At 41.5% G+C, this 20,238-nt stretch overlaps 2 protein-coding genes across 2 annotated transcripts; both read left to right on the forward strand.

Annotated features, from left to right (window-relative positions):
- The first annotated feature begins 2,560 nt into the window (after positions 1–2,560).
- LOC100763786 (olfactory receptor 2Y1-like) lies at positions 2,561–3,496 on the forward strand. The gene has a single exon (XM_027426226.1). The coding sequence runs from the start codon at positions 2,561–2,563 to the stop codon at positions 3,494–3,496; it is 936 nt and encodes a 311-aa protein (XP_027282027.1).
- Positions 3,497–18,112: 14,616 nt separating this feature from the next.
- On the forward strand, positions 18,113–19,048 carry LOC100764070 (olfactory receptor 2Y1). The gene has a single exon (XM_027426225.1). It carries the CDS (start codon positions 18,113–18,115, stop codon positions 19,046–19,048), a length of 936 nt encoding a protein of 311 aa, XP_027282026.1.
- Positions 19,049–20,238: the final 1,190 nt, after the last annotated feature.

Below are 20,238 nucleotides of genomic sequence, written 5' to 3' on the forward strand. Positions count from 1 at the left end.
CAGGATAATATCTTTGTCCCACTAAGTGATACTGAACTGGCTTTGAGGCTTCATGCCTCTCTACGGACCTGTTCAACATGCCACAGGTGATGCTGCAGGCTCAGTAAGTTCATCCTTCAGTGATCTTCTGTGCCAGCTGTTGTTCTAGACAGAGAGTGAAGCTAATTCTGTGCAAGACAGGGCACCCACCATATCCATCCAATGTCACTCATAGATTTGTGTTTTTCCAGAAATGGATGCATGAAGCATGCTGGAGCAAGAAATAGGAAGATCCCCATAAATAAGGAAATTGGGGCTAGAGATCCAAAGGAAAGTCTATGGATGAAGAAATAAGGCCAAGGACTCATTAAGCAAATGCAGTGGTAATCTAGTAGAGTTGTTGCATCTAGGGTAACAGTAGAATGTAACAGTTGTTTCTCACTGTATCTAGGGTAACAGTAGAATGTATTAGCATTTGTTTAAAATACCTAGACCTTGAAGAAATCAGAGTAGAGAACATTGATTGTTTTCTATGATTTATAGAGTTGTTTTCCTGAAGGGATTTTCCATGTGTTTCATGGCTTTGGTCACAAGCACACTTGGAGGTCTTGAATTATTGGGTACTGCAAACAGTAAGGACTAAGGTTACAGGCTGTGATGACTTCCTTCAGAGGGCATACAGTGTAGATCAAAGGGGCTTTGGTATGAGGAACTTGTACCCCAAACAATCTTCATATACAATCAATAAATATGCTTTTGAACAGAGGTTGGAGATTCAGTTCGCAGAAACTTCCTCCCTGCAGCCAGAGATCCTAAAATTATATTCACCATGCAGCCAAAGATAATCTTGAGTTCCTGGTACTCCAGCCTGTACCTCCCAAGCACTCAGGACAGTGAGAAGAATAACTTGTTATGTCTATCTGACTTTCATTATTTATCAATGATCACTTACAGCTCTCAGTTTTCTCTTGTTGCCTGATATATGAACTTCCAGTTTTGCTAGTTTTTAAAATCCCATTTTAAGACGTTGCCTTAGAGTTGACAATATACATTTGCAAATTAAATATTCATTTGCCATAGTCTATGCAAGGGTAATATGAATATCTTATACTAACATTACTTGCATCATTATTGTTTATCAAGTTATAGTCACAGAATACATTTTTGTTATTATAATTTTAAAATATTATCTGATATAGCAAAAGAGAACCAAATGGTCAGACTTCTATGAACTTTGTTTGATTCATCCTCTGTCTCAAACTACTGACTCTATCTCAGAGACTAAGAAAAACTAGAAAATAGAACACCATTTTTTTTACTTATTATTTATTCAATGTGTCTTATATCATGCATCTTGATCCCCTTCATTTTCCCGTCCCTTCAAATCCACCCTCTGCCCCTGCAACACCTCTCCCCTCAAAAGAAAAAAAAGCAAAATTTAAGAAAAAAAGTTAAAAGGGGGGGAAGGAAAAAATTAAAAATCTTGTCGTGGAAGCTGCGGTGTGACATAGTAAGTCACACAGCAGACTCATTTATCCATGTATCTTTACTTGCAAGTGTTCATTGCAAAGAGTCATTGGTCTGATTCGAGACGTCTGGTTTCTACTACACCGTCTATGCTGAGACTTCACTGAGACTCTTCTTGAATATCCTGCTGTTGCCTTGAGAACACCAAATATTAATGCTGCATCATTCACATTAGATTTTGGAAATAGGTCCCACATTACTGCTTTTAGATCCTAATATTAATGCCATGAATATGGCAATACATCATACATTCACGGAAAGAAACATCATTTCCAGAGGACTGAGTGGCCTGCCAAGAGTCACAGAACCAACAGGCAGCAGGAATGGGGTTCAAGAACTGGTCATAACTCAGTTAATCCAGTCTGCATGCTAGTGAAGAGTTGAATTAAGAAAGACTTGGTAGCCACACAAGAGCTGTACAGGATCAACTGGAAATATCACAGCAAGGAGGGATGAAGTGTTCACAGCACCATCCCCAGATGAGGAAGGAGCAATTAAGAACTGATGACATTATGGAGGGAAATTTGGTTTTCACTAAGGGTATGGCCTTAGTCCAGGTCATAGTGGTGCACACCTTTAATCCCAGCACTTGGGAGACAGAGGCCAACCTGGTCTACAGAGTGAGTTCCAAAATAGTTAGGGCTGTATAGAGAAACCTTGTCTTGGGGAAAAAAAGCAGGGAGGGGTTATGGCCTCTAAGTCAACCATACTCCTGTAGTTAGCCCTATACCTATGTACATATGGACATCACAAATTCAACAGAAGGGATTAGTTTTTTTGAAGGAGAGAGAATATGAAGATAGGAAAGGATGGAGGAAGGGGTGACTCTAAGAGGAGTTAGGGGTAGGAGTGCAAATAAATATGATCAAAATATTTTTATCCATGTATGAAATTCTCTGATAATTAATAAGCATGTTTATATAGGAAGACCCAACAGAAATTAGAAGAATATAAATATCAATAAAGCATGTGGTTTTTAAGGCATCTAAGGAATAGTAATTCTTGTTCTTCATAGGAGTGCTGGGTTGTGTTCTATTTGTGCAGGTGGGAGACTATGGAAAGTTGGAACACCAGTTCAGAGGAGGGATTCATTTTGCTGGGCTTCTCAGACTGGCCTCACCTAGAACCTGTCTTTTTTGCCTTCATTTCTATTTTCTACTCTCTGACTCTCTTTGGCAACACTGTGATCATCATTCTATCACAACTGGACCTTCGCCTACACACACCCATGTACTACTTTCTCTGCCACCTCTCCTTCCTGGACCTCTGCTACACAGCCAGCACTGTACCCCAGCTTCTGGTCAACCTCTCCGGCCTCGACAGGACCATCAGCTTTGGAAGGTGTGTGGCCCAACTCTTTATAATGCTCTCCCTGGGAGGAATTGAGTGTGTACTTTTGGTGGCAATGGCTATAGACCGCTATGCCGCCGTGTGTCGCCCACTCCACTACACAACCATTATGCACCCCCTTCTCTGCAGGGCATTGGTTGTATTCTCCTGGGTTGGAGGACTCATCAACTCTCTGATCCAGACAAGCCTCGTGATGGCCATGCCTCTCTGTGGACACCAGCTGAACCACTTCTTTTGCGAGCTGCCTGTTCTCCTCAAGTTGGCCTGTGAGGACACGGGAGGAACAGAGGCCAATTTGTTTGTGGCGCGGGTCATTATCTTAGTCTGTCCTTTAGTTCTAATCCTAGGCTCCTATGCCCACATTGCCAGGGCAGTGCTGAACATCAAGTCAACGGCTGGGCGCAGAAAGGCTTTTGGGACCTGTGCCTCTCACCTCATTGTGGTTGTCTTGTTTTATGGCTCAGCCATCTCCACATATCTCCAACCTGTCCACAGGTATTCTGAAGGTGAGGGGAAGTTTGTTGCTCTTTTTTATACAGTAGTCACCCCCATGCTCAACCCTCTAATTTATACCCTCAGGAACAAAGATGTGAAGGGGGCTCTGTGGAGGGTACTAGGGAGAGGCACAGACTCCAAGTAGAAGAGGCAACAAGAGCCAGTAAAATAACTAACATTAGGCTAATGCAAAAGTATTTGATGTTTGCTATTGGAATATATTATTCATAAGTGTGGTTATATAATGCATCATTTTAATTGTAATTTCTCATTTTTTTGCTAATGACATTACTTTTTATTTTATAGTACTATGGAAATAATATTGAACATATTCCTCAGTGGTCTCAGCTTAGAGTCAGCCTAGGTGGCCAAGACACTGCCTTCATCACATTATCCCATCTCATTAGAGTTTGAGGCTTCATTTTCTAAAGTAGGATAGCCTCAGTAATCAGAAGATTTTGCCTTGGGACTCAAGGCTGGGTGGTGAAAGCTAACTCTGGGATGATCCTAATGCTTGTCACAGCCAGGTTAGTGTCCATACAAAGAGTGCTAAAATTAAGTTAAGAGGAGCTGTATTGCCCTAATTCCACATTTCTGTTCTGGCCACTGTCACCTGCGGCTGCTTACAGTGGACTTGGGTCATGGGTTTATATCAGCAGCATACAGCTCATGTCGGTGTGCACACTGATCTTATCAAGGCCCACATGTTCTCAGTAGGCCAGGTTCAGTGTAGTCCTTGTGGTGTTTGTGGTCTTAGGTGTTACATACAGCCTAAGGATCTTACTATGGTTAGTCTACCTAAAGCCAGGGGAATGGCTTGCTTCTCACCACAGACCACTGATTATAATAAGTGAGGTGTTTACTGTGACCCAGAGAGGATTGAGGTATGAAAACAACCTTCTTAGGATTCACTCACACTTGCTGAACAACACAGCAGCTGAAGTTTGCAGATGGCTCGAGGCTTGCATCACCCTCCATTTCTGATACAGTGACACACACCAGGAGTGTGCATGTGACTAACCTGGCCTTAGCCTGCCATCTAGTGCTGAAAACACAAAAGTAACCAAGGGCCCGAGAAAATGCAAAGAAGCCTGCTTTAAAATCTTCAATGATGAGCATAAAGCCAGATTATAAAGGCTAGAATAAACACCTAGTGCTTCCGTTCATAAATGATGATGCCCAGGGATATGCACCAAGGGCTTTCATGGAAACACGGCTTCATCTGACAAAACAAGCAATAGACTGGGCAAACACTTGGGTGGAAAAGTTAAAATGGGTGTTTAAAGGAAAGGAATCAACAACTACAGACAGTACAGAAATAACGCAGGACCCTGAAAAAAAAAAAAGAAAACCTTAGAGAACCAAAAACAATTCAAACAGAAGGGCTAGGGATGTGCTTCAGTGGCAGAGAATTTGCTGAGTATGAGCAAAGCCCTGCATTTGAGCCCTAAAACCTCAATAAAGCAGAAAATCAAGCAGAAATCATTGTGCAGAAAGCAAACTAAAGGAAACTAGCTCTCCCTCCCCAGCAGCTCTCAATTGTCAGCAGCCTCTCTGCTAAGGGCGGGAGCTCATGAGGCCCTCCCCCTCTTGGCTGGGGACTGACTTAATCACATGCAGGTCTTGTGCTGGCAAGGTTTTCAATTGACATGAAAACCTATTGTTTTATCTTTTAAAGGAGCCCAGGTACCTGGCAACACTGATCCTGAACTACATCAGGTAAAATCAGCTGCAGCTACCCCTAGAAAACACACACAGCTGTTACCCTCAACCAGCCCCTTATTGCATGTCATCCTCACAGACCGGAGGCAGGGGCTTATAAAATCCCAAAAGACCTAAGAGACATACAAATCTCCCATGTTTATGGCCTAACAACAAGCCTACCCATTTTTGCTCACCAAAATTTCCAGCAAAAGAAATGCAATGGCAGGCTACACAAACACCTTCTATGGTGGACGCCAGTGTGAGGTATTTGAATAGCAGATTTCTTTTCTTTTGTCAGTTTTTGGAGTCCATAGAGGACTGATATCATTTTTATAAAATGCCTATGTTTTCCCAGGTTTTCGGGTATGTGTTAAACATCTTTAGTTTCACTAAAATAGTTTCCTTGCTTTTGCTTGAAATTACAGAAGTCAATATTCACATGCCAAAGTTACCAATGTTTCAAGCCATCATTATTCACAGCTACCAAACTGTGGGGACAAGGCAAATGTCAATCAGTCAGTGAGTGAATAGAGAAAATAGGGACTATCCATGAGAGAGAACCTTGTCAGTCACATAAAAGAATGGTGTGCTGAAATATGGCACCATGGACAATCCCCCAGAGCTATGCAAAGAGAAAGTAGCTTGGATCCAAAAGGTCACACACACACACACACACACACACACACACACACACACACACACACTGTGGAGTGCCTTACTATGAAATGTGCAAAGAGACAAAATTACATCAATGGTTACCTGATGGCGACAGTCAGGACAGTAACTGCAAATGGGCATGAAATGAAATGAGGTGAGAAAAAATGTTCTAAAATGATAAATACACAAATTTGTGAGTATACTGAAACATTAACATGTAAATAATAAACATGTGCATCATGGATGTGAATTACATCTCAAGAAAGCTGTTAAAATCAGTGATGATTACATTGCAAAGCCTATAACCATAATAAAGGTCCAACAATCTTCCCACACCCTTTCTATATGCAAAGCCAATACACAGTATAATGATAACTGCATCTTTCACACTTTTATTAATGAAATTTATTCTTTGACAATTTCATACATGTAATATATTCTGATTACTCTCAAGTCCACACTCTCTCTTATCTCCCCCTGCCACTGTATCACCTCCCCTTTCAGGTCCCTTTCCCATGTTCATGAATGTGAGCACCCCTGCAACCATCAGGGCCAGAAGAGTGTCCCAAGAAGAAAATGGGGTCCAAAACAACATAGTTAGGTGGTGCTGGTTCAAACTTCTAGATTCTGACATTAGGCAGTTTATCTCAGACATACTTAAACACAGCACAATTTGGGAATAAAAGTTTCCTGATGACTATTAACTCAATCCTGTGTGTACAACCAAGCTTGTATTGAAACCCTATACAAAGTACGTGCGGCCTCTTCCATAAAGCTGGGTTTTGCCGGGCGTTGGTGGTGCACACCTTTAATCCTAGCACTCAGGAGGCAAAGGCAGGCAGATCTCTGTGAGTTCGAGGCCAGCCTGGTCTCCAGAGCAAGTGCCAGCACAGCCTCCAAAGCCACAGAGAAACCCTGTCTCGAAAAACAAACAAACAAAAAAAACAAAAAAAAAAACATAAAGCTGGGTTTTGTTGACTCAGAAACAATATTCAAGATAAAGGTCTAGGGAAAAAAACTGAGGTAAACATGCCTGTGGTAGTCAGGATTGGCCTGGCCCTAAAATGACATAGAAGTTACCTAAGCTGTTGCAAAGCACAAGGGACATCTCCCATAAGGATGGGTTTTATAGATTGTGAAGCAATGCTCAAGACCTAGGGAGGAAGAGTCTGGGATAATAGCATAATAACAACCAAAATATATATAAGAACAAAAATATATTATAGAGAATAAAATAATAACAATCACAGTAGTCTGGGGAAATCAGGTGAAGCCTGGCCTCACAGATAGCAAAAGATCACCAGTTTATAAACTACATCCATTCCCAGCTTTCCAGGTGGAAAACAGGTAAACAGCTCCTTTGTTTGAAGATATAAGCCTACATGTTTAACCTCCCTGGTTTCCCTAGTGTTTGTCTGTGCATTTAAGGACAGCTTATCCTCTACACATGTTGGTGATGTTGCTTGTCAACTTTACACACCTGGGAGGAGGAAACCTCAACAGAGAAATTTTCTGCATCCTGTCTGTAGGTCATTTTTCTTATTGCTAATTGATGTAGGAGGCCCAGCCCACTGTGGGCAGTGCCACCTCTGAGCATGTGAGGTTGGGTAGATAAGAAAAGTAGCAGAGAGTGAGCCTGGAAGCAAGCCAGTAAACGGCATTCTGCTGTGGTTTCTCCTTCAAGCTCCAGCCTTGAACTTCTGCTTTGGCTTAACTGTAACCTATAACGTGAAATAAACCCTTTACTTACCAAGTTATTTTGGTCAGTGTTTTATCACAGCAATGGACAGGGACTGCAAATTAAAGCAGTTCTTCCTGTTGTTTTTGTAGCCTTCTGGGTTTAGCCAGAGTCCTCCGTATGCCTATGTGTTCGGAATTATCCAATAGAGCCTGGTGGGTTCACCAGTGGTTATAGAATTTATCAATAGGGAGAGATAGGGCCCTGAGACTCTCCCCACCCATGACTAGAGTTGATGAGGGTCCAGTCTTGCACAGGCTCAGTTCAGGCAATTACAGCTGCTGGGAAATTAAGATCACAATGGCTGTGGCATGCTCAGCGGATAATTCCACAGCATTTATCTGTATCTTTTGGCTCATGTATTCTTTCTGACCCTTCTTCCATCATATTCCTTGAGCCTTAGTTGGAGAAGTAGCAATGTCTGTTCAGTCAGGATTTAGTGCTCAACTGTTCTGTTTTCTCAGCACCTTTAGCAGGCAAAAGTTTCTGAATTCACCATCATTTTTTGTAAGGAGACACTAAGGTTAGCCTTTGTTTATGTTTATAAGCAAAAATGTTTAGAAAGCAGTTTGATTCCTTGTTAATTTAACCATGCACCCATAACTTCCTCATCTATGACTTATAATCTCCTCACCCATGCTTTTTTTTTTAATTGGGTGTATAATATTAGTCCTAAGATCCCTCCTGAGGAGCAGACCTTGAAGTGTTTTTGGTTACACCCATACAGTTGTGCCACTATTGCACCACTGGGTCCATATTCCTAGCAGGGTGGCTGCCATTGTAGTTGGTAGAGTCAAAGCTAGGTTAGACTACTAATACCTTTTCTCTCCCAGCAGCAAACCTAGCACCTTTCAGCATTATGAATGCTAGTGCCAGGAAGGAGGCTTTCAGCTTAGTTTCAGTTTGGTTTCTCAATATCTTGTTATCAAGATGTCCACACATTTTTTTAATGTTTGAATGTCAATCCAATTGGACTGAAAGACATTTAGGAGACTAATATAGCACCCCCCTGGCTGTATCTACTCACATATTTCCAGAGATTAATTAAATGGGGATGATTCATCCTGAATGTAGACAACATCAGCCCTACAGATGGAATACAGGAGGAGAAAAGATGGGAGCCAACAAGCACAGGTATCCCCTCACTGTTTTATGGCTGCCATGATTTGAGTGGTTCTGGTCTACTATACTGTTTTAGTCACCGTTCTATTGCTGAAAATAAAAAAAACACCATGACCAAGGCAACTCTTATAAAAGCATGCATTTAATTGGGGCCTCCCTTACAGTTTCAGAGATTTAGTTTATTATCGGCATAGAAAGGGGCATAGCAGCACACAGGCAGACAGGATGCTGGAGAAATAGCTGGGAGCTCTACATCTAGATCCACAAACAGGAAGAGCAAGATGCTGGGCCTGGCTTAGGCTTTTGAAACCTTGAAGCCCGCCCCCAGTGACATATTTCCTTCAACAAGGCCACACCTACTCCAACAAGGCCACATGTCCTAATCCTTCTCAAGTAGTGCTATTCCCTGATAACTACACATTTCAATATGTGAGTCTATGGGGGCCGTTCTTATTCAAACCACCACAGATAGCCACCATGATGGTCTGGAACAGTGAGCCAAGATAAATCCTTCCCCACTTACATCATTCTGAAGGTGTTTTGTCACAGTAATGAAACGGCTGACCAAAACAACTGTGTAGCCAAGTATGCATTCATAGAGTTTCCAACCATTTCACTTTTTTTTCTCCAGAACTATAGCAAAGTATTCCTGGGTATGAAATTTGTTTATTCACATCTGGTATCTTACTTAGGATTTCTATCACAGTGATGAAACACCATGACCAAAAGCAAGTTGAGGAGAAAAGGGTTTGTTTGGCTTACATATCTCAAGCCACAATCCACTGATGGAAACAATGGCAACTCAAACTGGGTGGGGATCAGGAGGCAGGAGCTGATGCAGAGGCTACGGAGGGATGCTTCTTCCTTGTTTGCTCATCATGGTTTTCTCAGCCTTCTTTCTTATAAAACCCAGAACCACCAGCTCATTGTGTGTTGGACCTCCCCCGTCATTCACTGATTAAGAAAATGCTCTTCAGGCATGCCCATAGCCCAATCATAAAGAGACATTTTCTCAACTGAGGTTCTCTCCTCTCAGATAACTCTGGCTTGTGTCAAGATAAATCTATGCAGCACACCAAGGTTTAGAGGAAAGGATGGTACTGGGTAGCTGTGTAATTGACACTGGGTAATCTGTACCCCAGAAGTGTCTTCTATGAAGTGGGCATGATAACAGGAACTAATACTCAAAGTTATTATGAACATTGCCTGGGTTGGTAAATGCAGAGTTTCTGGAAGAATGCCTGGTATAGCACTATGCAGTTTTAGCTGTTATTGTCCATTCATTGATCAAGTCCAAATAACATTCTTCCACCTGTATATGATAATCTGTGCCCTTTGAGCTACTTGTGTGTGAAGATAATAGTGTTTGCAGTGTTTACAATATTTCTCTTGATGGGGTTATGCTTCTTGTGTGAAGGAAGAGACTTGTGCTTCCCACATTGATTGAAATTATTTCAAGTAGAGTGTGTTTTGAGACTTTATTAGTCCAAGATAATATGTCTGTACTGAACAAATTTTAGTGTTATGAAGAACCACTCAATGAATATGAATATCTACCATACACCAGGAACCTTACACACCATGTGCCATTAAACCATGAACAATGGTATTAGAGATAGAGCATAAAATAATATGCATTAACCCATTAAATATTATAACAGAAAAAAAACAAAAACATCATACTTTACATAAGGGAAACAAATTGCAGTTAGATCTATGGAACAACTCTCTGGAAATATATAAGTATCATATGATGACTCCAGAGAAGAGAGATAGCTGTGGCATGGTGAACATGACTGGCTTCAAGTGAGATGTGGATTTAGTCCGTCTAGCAAAATGCTGATAGGACTGGGGTCAAAGTGGGGAAGCAGAAGGAACCTCGGAATGCAGAATCACATGAGTAAGAAGTTGTCCTGAGAATTCACAATAGGTCACTTAGGTTTGACAGAACTAGGTGAATAGAGAGCACTGAGAGCTACAGGGCACATCTTGGAGAGCCAGCTAAGTTCATTATAATTGCCACAGTGGGGCCTTATGTCTCCAAGGCTGTGCTTTGTAAGCAACTCACTCTCCACTGCTTCTAAAGAATGCATCTGTGGGACTGGAGATATAACTCTGTGGTAGAGTACTTGCCTAGCCTGGGCAAGATCCTGGGTTCAACCCTACAGTAATAGGACTTGAAAAAAAAAAGAATGCTTCTAAATGTCCTCAGGGAATAACTGGTGTGTACAGCCTTAGTTAGGGCCAAGAGGAGAGTTGATAATAAGCCAGCTGCTTCCTGGCCTCAATTGGTTGGTGTGAGAATGCAGGGAGGTTATTGAGGGGATGCTCCTACCTCCTGGGTTAGACTGCTTAGCATCCTCTGCTGTACGTGCTATGTTGACTTCTCAAGGACTTGAGCTCTGACCTGAGTCTTTCCCACCACAGGTAAAATTATGACCAAGGCACAAAGTGTCCTTCAGACATCACACATTTCCTCAAGCCTCCAGTGGATCTCACTTGTCCTTCAAACCCAATATATTTGAGGAAAGCAAAAGTGGGAGTTTTCCAACCCTGAACTCCAGGTATGTGCTGAATGCTTAAGATGGTTAGGTTCATGGGAGAGAAAAATGCATCAAAAACAGTTTCCCAGTTTGTACTGGGAAACCAGCAGTGGACTCCATTACACTGGGACTCTTAGAGCAAAGAAATGTTAAATTCATGCAAAAATAATTTACCCAAACAAGTTTTCTTTTATCTTCTATCACAAATACACCCTGTACATACTCCTCATGCAGCATGTCAAAAAAATCTCACTTGAATCTTTTACTCTTCAACTGCTAAAATAAGGGAAATAATTTTTAGTATACACAACAAAGATAGACTTGAAATCAAAGTTCTTATATGCACAGTAAATAGCTGGTGTCAGAGTTGGTGGGAAAAGAGCAGAGTCATGGTCAGAACTATCATAATAAACTAAGAACTTCTCGGTACGGGGGTACACACAGAGGGAACTCATCACAGATGGAGACCATGGTCTGTGTTCAGAGACATTTATGAATTCACTCTGAATGTCAGCTACGCAGACTCTGATCTATCTCTGGTTTGGGGGACTTGTACTGAAATTTTGGCATGTGCTCTTGTAGTATATTTGATAGAAAAGACTTTCAGATAGCCTTAAAAACTGAAGGAATGAGGTGCAATGTAATGTGGTTTCCAGTACAAAAGACACTGGGGCCAGATCATGAGTGAGTCTGTACAAGAGCAAGTGGTCCAGAGAATTGGTAGGAAGATGCTTTGGTGCCTGTCTGGTCTTATAGTAGCGTTAATGTCCGAGCACTCATAGGGGAACCATATGTAAGGACCTGATGGACGCAGCTGAAACTAGATTCAAATTTAACAACACCTGGCTGAACAAAGACCCTCCTCTTCTGTTCCTAGAGAAAATTTAATTGTGTGCCTTGAATGTGGCTCCATTAGAACCCGACAGGATCATCAGAATAACGCTCTCAACTGAAGGATTTAGTCCTACACGATGTGAGAAATTAGTCTCTGCATGCTTACTGATCAGAAGTCTATCATTTATAAAAGTCAGATATAGACTCAGAGACACACATGCACACAGATGAGCAGGCAAAAGCTGATTTTTACAATAAAACCAAACATGGAAATCTCAAAATGCCATGCACCAAGGAAATTAGGTGGAGGAATTCATTTTTAACATATTAGCATTAGGGAAGCAAAGATTTGGCAGGGTGAGAGGTCACAAACCAGCTAACACAGCCCTTCGCCTAACACAGCTGTCCTTTTACAGATGCTGAAGGTCACCTCTGAATGAGTGTGATGATCCAAGTGTCAGGAGCATGGCTCTTTCCAGGCAGTCTAGTTTTGGAACCCTTCATCTCTTTTTTCAGTTTTTCTTCTGGGCCAATCACAAGCATCCTTCCTATAAATCTGACACCCTGGCTAAGAGTTGGCTTTAGGGAACTAAAGCAAGGTCCTTATCTTTAACCTAAGGCAGGTCTTTGAACTCAGACTCAAACCAGCATATTTCTGTGTAATCTCTTTTCCAATCTAAAGCCTCATTGGGATGTTTAAAGAGGTCTCATCAATTCTATTGCCCTCTGAATCTGTGTGCTTAGCCAGCATGTTGAATCTGTGACATATTCAGTATTTTGTGACCAGAGAAGACTATGGAGTCCTGTGCTTCTCTTAGCTTTCTAAATTCTGAATATCTGGTAACAGCTGGAAAGAAAATGTGGGCCTCTGGAAAGCCAGTATGTCAATCTAACATGATTCCATGCCTTTACTAGATTTCACCATGAAGGTAGGAAGTGGATGTTTCCAAGCAGCTACTGTCAGTAAAGGAACACAGAGCTCAGTGAAGCCCCATGGTGTACTTAACTTTCCTCAGTGCTCAGAGGACAGTCAGTGGGAGGGAGGTCTGTGTTCATCTGTGTGCCCCTTGTGGGGCCTCCCTGCCTCTCACCCACATGCACTGAACTTGGTGCTGCCCAAACCCTGACCTAGTGTGACCATGGTCAAAGCCCAACTAGAATACAAGATATAGGTCTAGGAATTACGTGTATTACATACCATAGACTTAGTGTTCACATGAGAATGAACTGTAATTGCTCTTTCAAAGTGGAAATGTTGAGGCTGATGAGAAGGCTCCGTGGGTAAAGTAATGCTTTGTTTCATAAAGAACTGAGTTTCGATCCCCCAACCCATGTAAAAAAAAAAAATGGATGTGATAGTCCACACATCTGTAATCACAGTGCTGCTACAGTGAGGCAGGAAGTGGATTGAGGAGAATCCTAGGAAACTCACGGGCCAGCGAGTCTGTCACATACAGCCGTGAATAAGAGACCCTGTCTCAAACAAGGTAGAAAGTGAGGACTGACACCCAAGGTACCCTCTGACCTCCACAAGCCTGCCATGTACTTCCTCCCTTCCTCTCCCTCCATCTCTCTCTCTCTCTCTCTCCTCTCTCTCTCTCTCTCTCTCTCTCTCTCTCTCTCTCTCACACACACACACACACACACACACACACACACACTAATGAAAATGTTTCCCATGGAGACCTTCTATGATTACCAAATATGGGAATGAGTGAGACCTTAGCTATTACCACAAGGAAGAGCAGAGGAATATATCAGTGAGGAGTTAGCAAGGAATCACAGCTGAAGCAACTGACCTCTGAGTGACAGACACAGGTGCAGAGCAAGAGTGGAAGAGCTGTGCTAAATACGGGGGATTCACTGGCCTCGATATTTGGGTGAGGTTTAATGTGTTATTTCAGCTGGTTGTGGATGTTGTGATTCTGTTGATGAGCCAATTGTTGGTAGAGCGTGAGGGTGTAGACACCAACACTCATCCGCCAAGCAAGGGACTTACAAGCAGGAACACAGGGGTCAATGATCTGGTTAGGCAGAAGAAAAGTGTCACCGTGATGGGACACAGATAGAAAACACCCTGGCCTTGAGGCTGTATAGTTTGGGGCTGTGCCTTTGCACACCGTATTCCTGAATAAAACACTAGATCATTGAGATGCAGGGCAATGCCTTTGTCCCAGTAAGCAAGTAGACTGAGTCTACTTCAAGGCTTTGTGCCCCCCTAAGTATCTGCCTCAGCCTTCAGATTTCAGGGCTTACATTGTTGTGCTATCAACAGGAGTATGTTGAGAACCTTTAATGTCAATCAAAAACCTGTCCAATTATTTTTTGGTTTTACATATAAGTAGTTAATAACTTACAGAAGTAAACTTTCAAAGTCTATAATAAAAACCATGATTGAACTCATCTGTAAGGATCTATCCATGAACCTACAAGGTCTTTCACTTGTCCATAGAGACTATCTAAATTAAAACAGCTTCGATACCTTGATATACTTTGTGTCTATAACCCATACTTTATTATGTTTTTCATAAGAGCATCAAGAATATTTTTTGAAATAATTAATTCTGCATTGACAGCTTCATCGATGATCTTCTCTCAGTAAGCTTGACAAAGCAAGGCAAAAATCAGTCCAGCAAAAAATATTCATGGTAAACATAAGACAAAGCTCTCTCAATAAAAAGTTTACTTTTTGTTTGCTTTGCACACTTTCCTATAATCGCAATCTCAACATCAGTCTTTATGTTGACATGGTGATATGACCCCACAAGGCCAGCACAAGGGAGGCTAAGGTAGGAGGACCTGGAGTTGAAGGCTGGTTGTACAGCAAGACCCTGTCTTAGGAAGGAAGGAAGAGAAAATGGGGGGGGGAAGAAAGCATCAAACTTTAAAACACAAATTTTATGCTATTGTAGTTCTGTTTCATCAACAATCACTATACAGGTGTTGGGTTTTCTCTCATTTGTTAGTAAAACAGTTTTTTAATCTTGGTACTTTTAAAATTATCACTTAAGACATTACTCTATAGTTGGCTATATGCATTTATGATTGGTCCTCTCCCTGTATGTAACTATATTCTTCTAAGAGGACCTATATGTATCTTACACCATGGGGCTGGAGAGAAAAGCTCAATGGTTAAGCCTTGGGACCCTCTTCCTTCTACTGGGTTGCCTCACCTGGTTTTGATATGAGGGTTTGTACCAAGTCTTATTGCATCTTGTTATGCCATGATCAGTTGATATCACTGGGAGGCCTGCTCTTTTCTGAAGGGATATGGAGAAGGAGTGGATCTAGGGAAGAAGGGGGGTGGTGAGTGGTAGAGAAACTGGGAGGAGTGGATAGAGGGAAAACTACCATTGGTATATATTGTATGAGAGAAGAAAAAATAAAAATGAGAAAAATAAAAAATAAGAATGCTTGGTGTTCTTCCAAAGGACAGGAGTTCAGTGCCCAGCTCACAATCACCTACAGCTCAGTTTCATGGGATCCAACACTCTGTTCTGGTCTTTGTGGACATCCGTGTGCACAGAGACACACAGATACAAACACAAATAATCATAAGTATATAATAAATAAGATAATATGATAAATATAAAATAAATATCTTTAAAGTATTTACACTACCAAACTTTTCATTTTGTATCATTATCACTCATCATGCTCTTAGGATATATACTTGCCATGATTTTTTTGTTATATCAATCAAGCTAAGAAAAAAAATTGCCTTTTATAATGGCCTTCCCCTCTTATTTAGGTCCAAGCTGGTCCCTTACATCACACCACTCTTCTCTGAGAGCATCTTCATCATTTCTTCCAAGGCAAGTTTCCTAGAAACAAATTATCTAAGATTTTATTTGTCATAGAATATATTTATTTCTTCTTTTTCCCAAATGTTTATTATTCTTAGAATTATTTAATAGATGTGATTGTGAGCAGTTTAACTCATAGGAACAGTATCCAGAGGTTTCCCATGTAGCCTCTGCTTCTCACATGCACAATCTTTCCCATGCCCAGTGTCTTCTAGCAGGACCCTTCCTGTAGCAGCAGAATCTACATGGAGACATTGAAACCACCCACAGCCTGCAGGTTAAACTGAGTTTCACTCTCTCTACTTCAAGTATGTTTGGAAGCAGAGGTTTAAAACAAATCTTTGCCAAAATCAGCTTCAGGTTGAAGCCCATAGTTTCTTCCACTCACTTTACACTTTGGGGTATTATAAATAAAACTATAACCTACTTTCAGTTGCTATTTGTGTATGAGGTGACAGATAGGTCTATTTTGATCTCTCTGCATGGGTAGATCCAAGAAAGAGAAATAAAAGACAGCAAATTTAAACAGGATGGAGTAAAAAACAACTGCTTGCAAATGACATGACCATCTAAATAGAGCATGCAAGAAGTTCAAAGCAATTTGTAAAACTGACAGAAATAATAAAAGATTTCATCTAAATTGTTAGATGCAAACATCACAGAAAAATAAATTATGTTTCCAAAGACAACCACAAGAAAAAAAAGTATTCGATTGATGATAACAATAAACAAAATACTTAAGAACAGCCTTAACCAACAAAATCAAAGATTCCCTACACCAAACAACTAAAACCTTGTAATTTTGCTTAGTTTTTAGTACAACGATCTCTAAAGAGAAGCAATATCTTTTTATTAATTCAAGTTAGGGAACAAGCTTGTTTCACATGTAAGTCCCTTCTCCCTCTCCCTCCCCTCACCCCCATTCCTCCTCCCCAACCCCAACGTCCCCCCACCCCATCCACCCACCACTCCCCAGGGTAGGGCCCTCAACGGGAGCTCTGCAGTGTCCACCAAATGAGAAGCAATATCTCAATGCTTGCCATGTTCCCTTAGCTTATCCAAATGTGCTCATAGTTAATCTTCAGGATTCTTTTTAAAAAACAAATGGTTGGGCAGGGAAGATGGTTCAGCAGTATTGTCACTCTTGCAGAGGACCCACATTCAGTTCCCAGCACCCACATGGCAGCTCACAACCAAGAATATCTCCAGTTCCAGGGAACCTGACACCTCCTTCCGGCCTCTACCATCACCAGGTATGCACATGGTGCACAGACATACACGCAGGAAACATTCACATGCATAAATGTTTTTACAAAGCTAAAATAATTCTCAGAATATAGAATATTCAACGTTTCACTCAAGAAAATGTATTTAAGGTCCATGTGTCATGAAAAGACAACTATTAACTTATCACCTCTTATGACATAAAAGAAAACATTGATATTTATTTTCACACTGTTTTTTTGTTTCGAAGGATGTCAGATCATAGATGGGAGCAAAGATTCGAAAGAACTCTTGTGCCAAAATATGAAAAATAAATTAATTGCAATAGCAAGCAATGATTGTAATTCATCAGAAAGAATATATTTGTGGTCATGTTTCTTCCCAGGAAACATTCCTATGGTGCTTAGTTCTTTGTGACAGATAGAAGCAGGTCAAGGCTCCAATAATTCAATCACTGACCACATTTATCAAGCAAGAGATGGAAAGTAAGGACCCAGAGGTCAGAGGTGCAAACTCAGACAGGGTAGTTTGTTGTCTCAATCTGCTGGAACAGTCTGTCTCAGAGACTAGAAAAAGGAGAACCCAGAATAACACAGAACTCTACCACACACCACACACGTTGGGCTTTTAGTACAGGTTCCACATTACTGCTTTTGGATCCTGATGTCAATACCACAAGGATGACAATACATCATCTCTACTTTCAGAAAAGGAAGCATCATATCCAGGGAGATGACCAGAGGATTGGGTATCTTAGCAAAAGTCATAGAACAAACAAGCAACAAGAATTAGGTACAAGCTGAGACCACACCACTATCAATCCAGTGATCTATATGATAAAGAAGAGCTGAACACACACACACACACACACACACACACACACACACACACACACACACAATGACAATGATGACAGTGAGAGGTGTAACAACAATTAAAGAAAAAAAAGACTATGAAAATGAAAGAGAAGAGACTTACATGAATGGGAGCATTTAGAGCAGGTAATGGAAGACTAAATAGAACTGAACAGAGTAACAACTCCAAATATGTGATTTTGGTGCATTTAGGAATAATTAACTCATGTTCTCTACAGGAAGCATTGAACTGTCTTCTATTTGTGCAGGTGGGAGACTATGGAAAGTTGGAACACCAGTTCAGAGGAGGGATTCATTTTGCTGGGCTTCTCAGACTGGCCTCACCTAGAACCTGTCTTTTTTGCCTTCATTTCTATTTTCTACTCTCTGACTCTCTTTGGCAACACTGTGATCATCATTCTATCACAACTGGACCTTCGCCTACACACACCCATGTACTACTTTCTCTGCCACCTCTCCTTCCTGGACCTCTGCTACACAGCCAGCACTGTACCCCAGCTTCTGGTCAACCTCTCCAGCCTCGACAAGACCATCAGCTTTGGAAGGTGTGTGGCCCAACTCTGCATAGTGCTCTCCCTGGGGGGAACTGAGTGTGTACTTTTGGTGGCAATGGCTATAGACCGCTATGCCGCCGTGTGTCGCCCACTCCACTACACAACCATTATGCACCCCCTTCTCTGCAGGGCATTGGTTGTATTCTCCTGGGTTGGAGGACTCATCAACTCTCTGATCCAGACAAGCCTCGTGATGGCCATGCCTCTCTGTGGACACCAGCTGAACCACTTCTTTTGCGAGCTGCCTGTTCTCCTCAAGTTGGCCTGTGAGGACACGGGAGGAACAGAGGCCAATTTGTTTGTGGCACGGGTCATTATCTTAGTCTGTCCTTTAGTTCTAATCCTAGGCTCCTATGCCCACATTGCCAAGGCAGTGCTGAACATCAAGTCAACGGCTGGGCGCAGAAAGGCTTTTGGGACCTGTGCCTCTCACCTCATTGTGGTTGTCCTGTTTTATGGCTCAGCCATCTCCACATACCTCCAACCTGTCCACAGGTATTCTGAGAGGGAGGGGAAGTTTCTTGCCCTTTTTTATACTATTGTCACCCCCATGCTCAACCCTCTGATTTATACCCTCAGGAACAAAGATGTGAAGGGGGCTCTGTGGAGGGTACTAGGGAGAGGCACAAACTCAGCATAAATGAGGGAAAGGGAATAATAAAGTATGTGTAATAAAACTCATAATCTGAAACACATACTATCCTTGGACCTTTAATCACTAGAATATACCCTTCACCAGACCTTGTACTTTCATCTCCTTTCTAGTCTGGAAACTGGAAGTGGTGACCTCATGAAATCCACTCTAGTGTAGTGACCTCATGAAATCCACTCTAGTGTAGTGACCTCATGAAATCCACTCTAGTGTAGTGACCTCATGAAATCCACTCTAGTGTAGTGTTTAGAGGCATTGTGCAGCATGCAGACTCAGATCTTAACTTTCCAGAGGAATGGGTTTGAGAATTAGATGCAGTGATCCCTCTAGAGAGGATGGACATGGTTTCCAGGCACAACTGCTAGTGAGAGAAGATCAAATTCAGAATAGCAACACTTTCCCAAATTGACATTCATGTTGTCATGAATGTAGATGGCTAAACTTGGAGACATTGAACAAGAGTTCTCATATCTTTCGTAAATAAGTGTGACCTGGCCATGTCTGCTCTTATCTATGGCCCATTTCTTTTATGGTGGTTACTCTTCTACAGTATATGTGTCAACTAAGGAAAGCATGAATAGAGGTACTCTATGAAGTATATCCAGATTCAGATGTGATCTGATTTTAATGACTTAGAAAAAAGGCAAAAGCATTGGGGAGATATGGAACAAAGGAAGGGAGGCACCAGCATCTCATCAGCTCCACCGTGAACTGCTATTGGGCTATGTGGTGTAATACAGAAGGTGTTTTCTGTTCGACCGACCTCCATGTTTACAGCACTATTCATCACAGCAAAAATAAGGTGTAAATCAGATGTCCATCCGTGGTTGAGTGCACAAAAAAAAAATGTGGTGTATATAAGCCATGAAATGTCAATTGGTCATCAAAAGAATGAAGTCCTGATATGTTCAGCAAAGTGGTTGGAACTGGACAACATTATATTAAGTGAAATAAGCAAGATAGAGAAAATTAAATACCAGGGCTTCTTAGTCATACAGTGACTGATGTCATAAAAGTAGTGGAGAGAGCACTGGTCACTGGAGGCCTATGAAGGTAAGTGTGAGATGGGATAGGAACTAGTTGACTAGTAGGTAAAATTCTTTTATATGGGAGAACACATTTTCATCTTATATGTCCCAGAAATGTGATTATCTTTCAAACAATCCATTATGTATTTC

This window comes from Cricetulus griseus, chromosome 7 (assembly GCF_003668045.3).
Source record: "Cricetulus griseus strain 17A/GY chromosome 7, alternate assembly CriGri-PICRH-1.0, whole genome shotgun sequence".
Lineage (NCBI taxonomy): Eukaryota > Metazoa > Chordata > Mammalia > Rodentia > Cricetidae > Cricetulus > Cricetulus griseus.

Coding starts and splice junctions, on each gene's coding strand:
- LOC100763786 (XM_027426226.1), top strand. CDS start 2,561: ATGGAAAGTTGGAACACCAGTTCAGAGGAGGGATTCATTTTGCTGGGC.
- LOC100764070 (XM_027426225.1), top strand. CDS start 18,113: ATGGAAAGTTGGAACACCAGTTCAGAGGAGGGATTCATTTTGCTGGGC.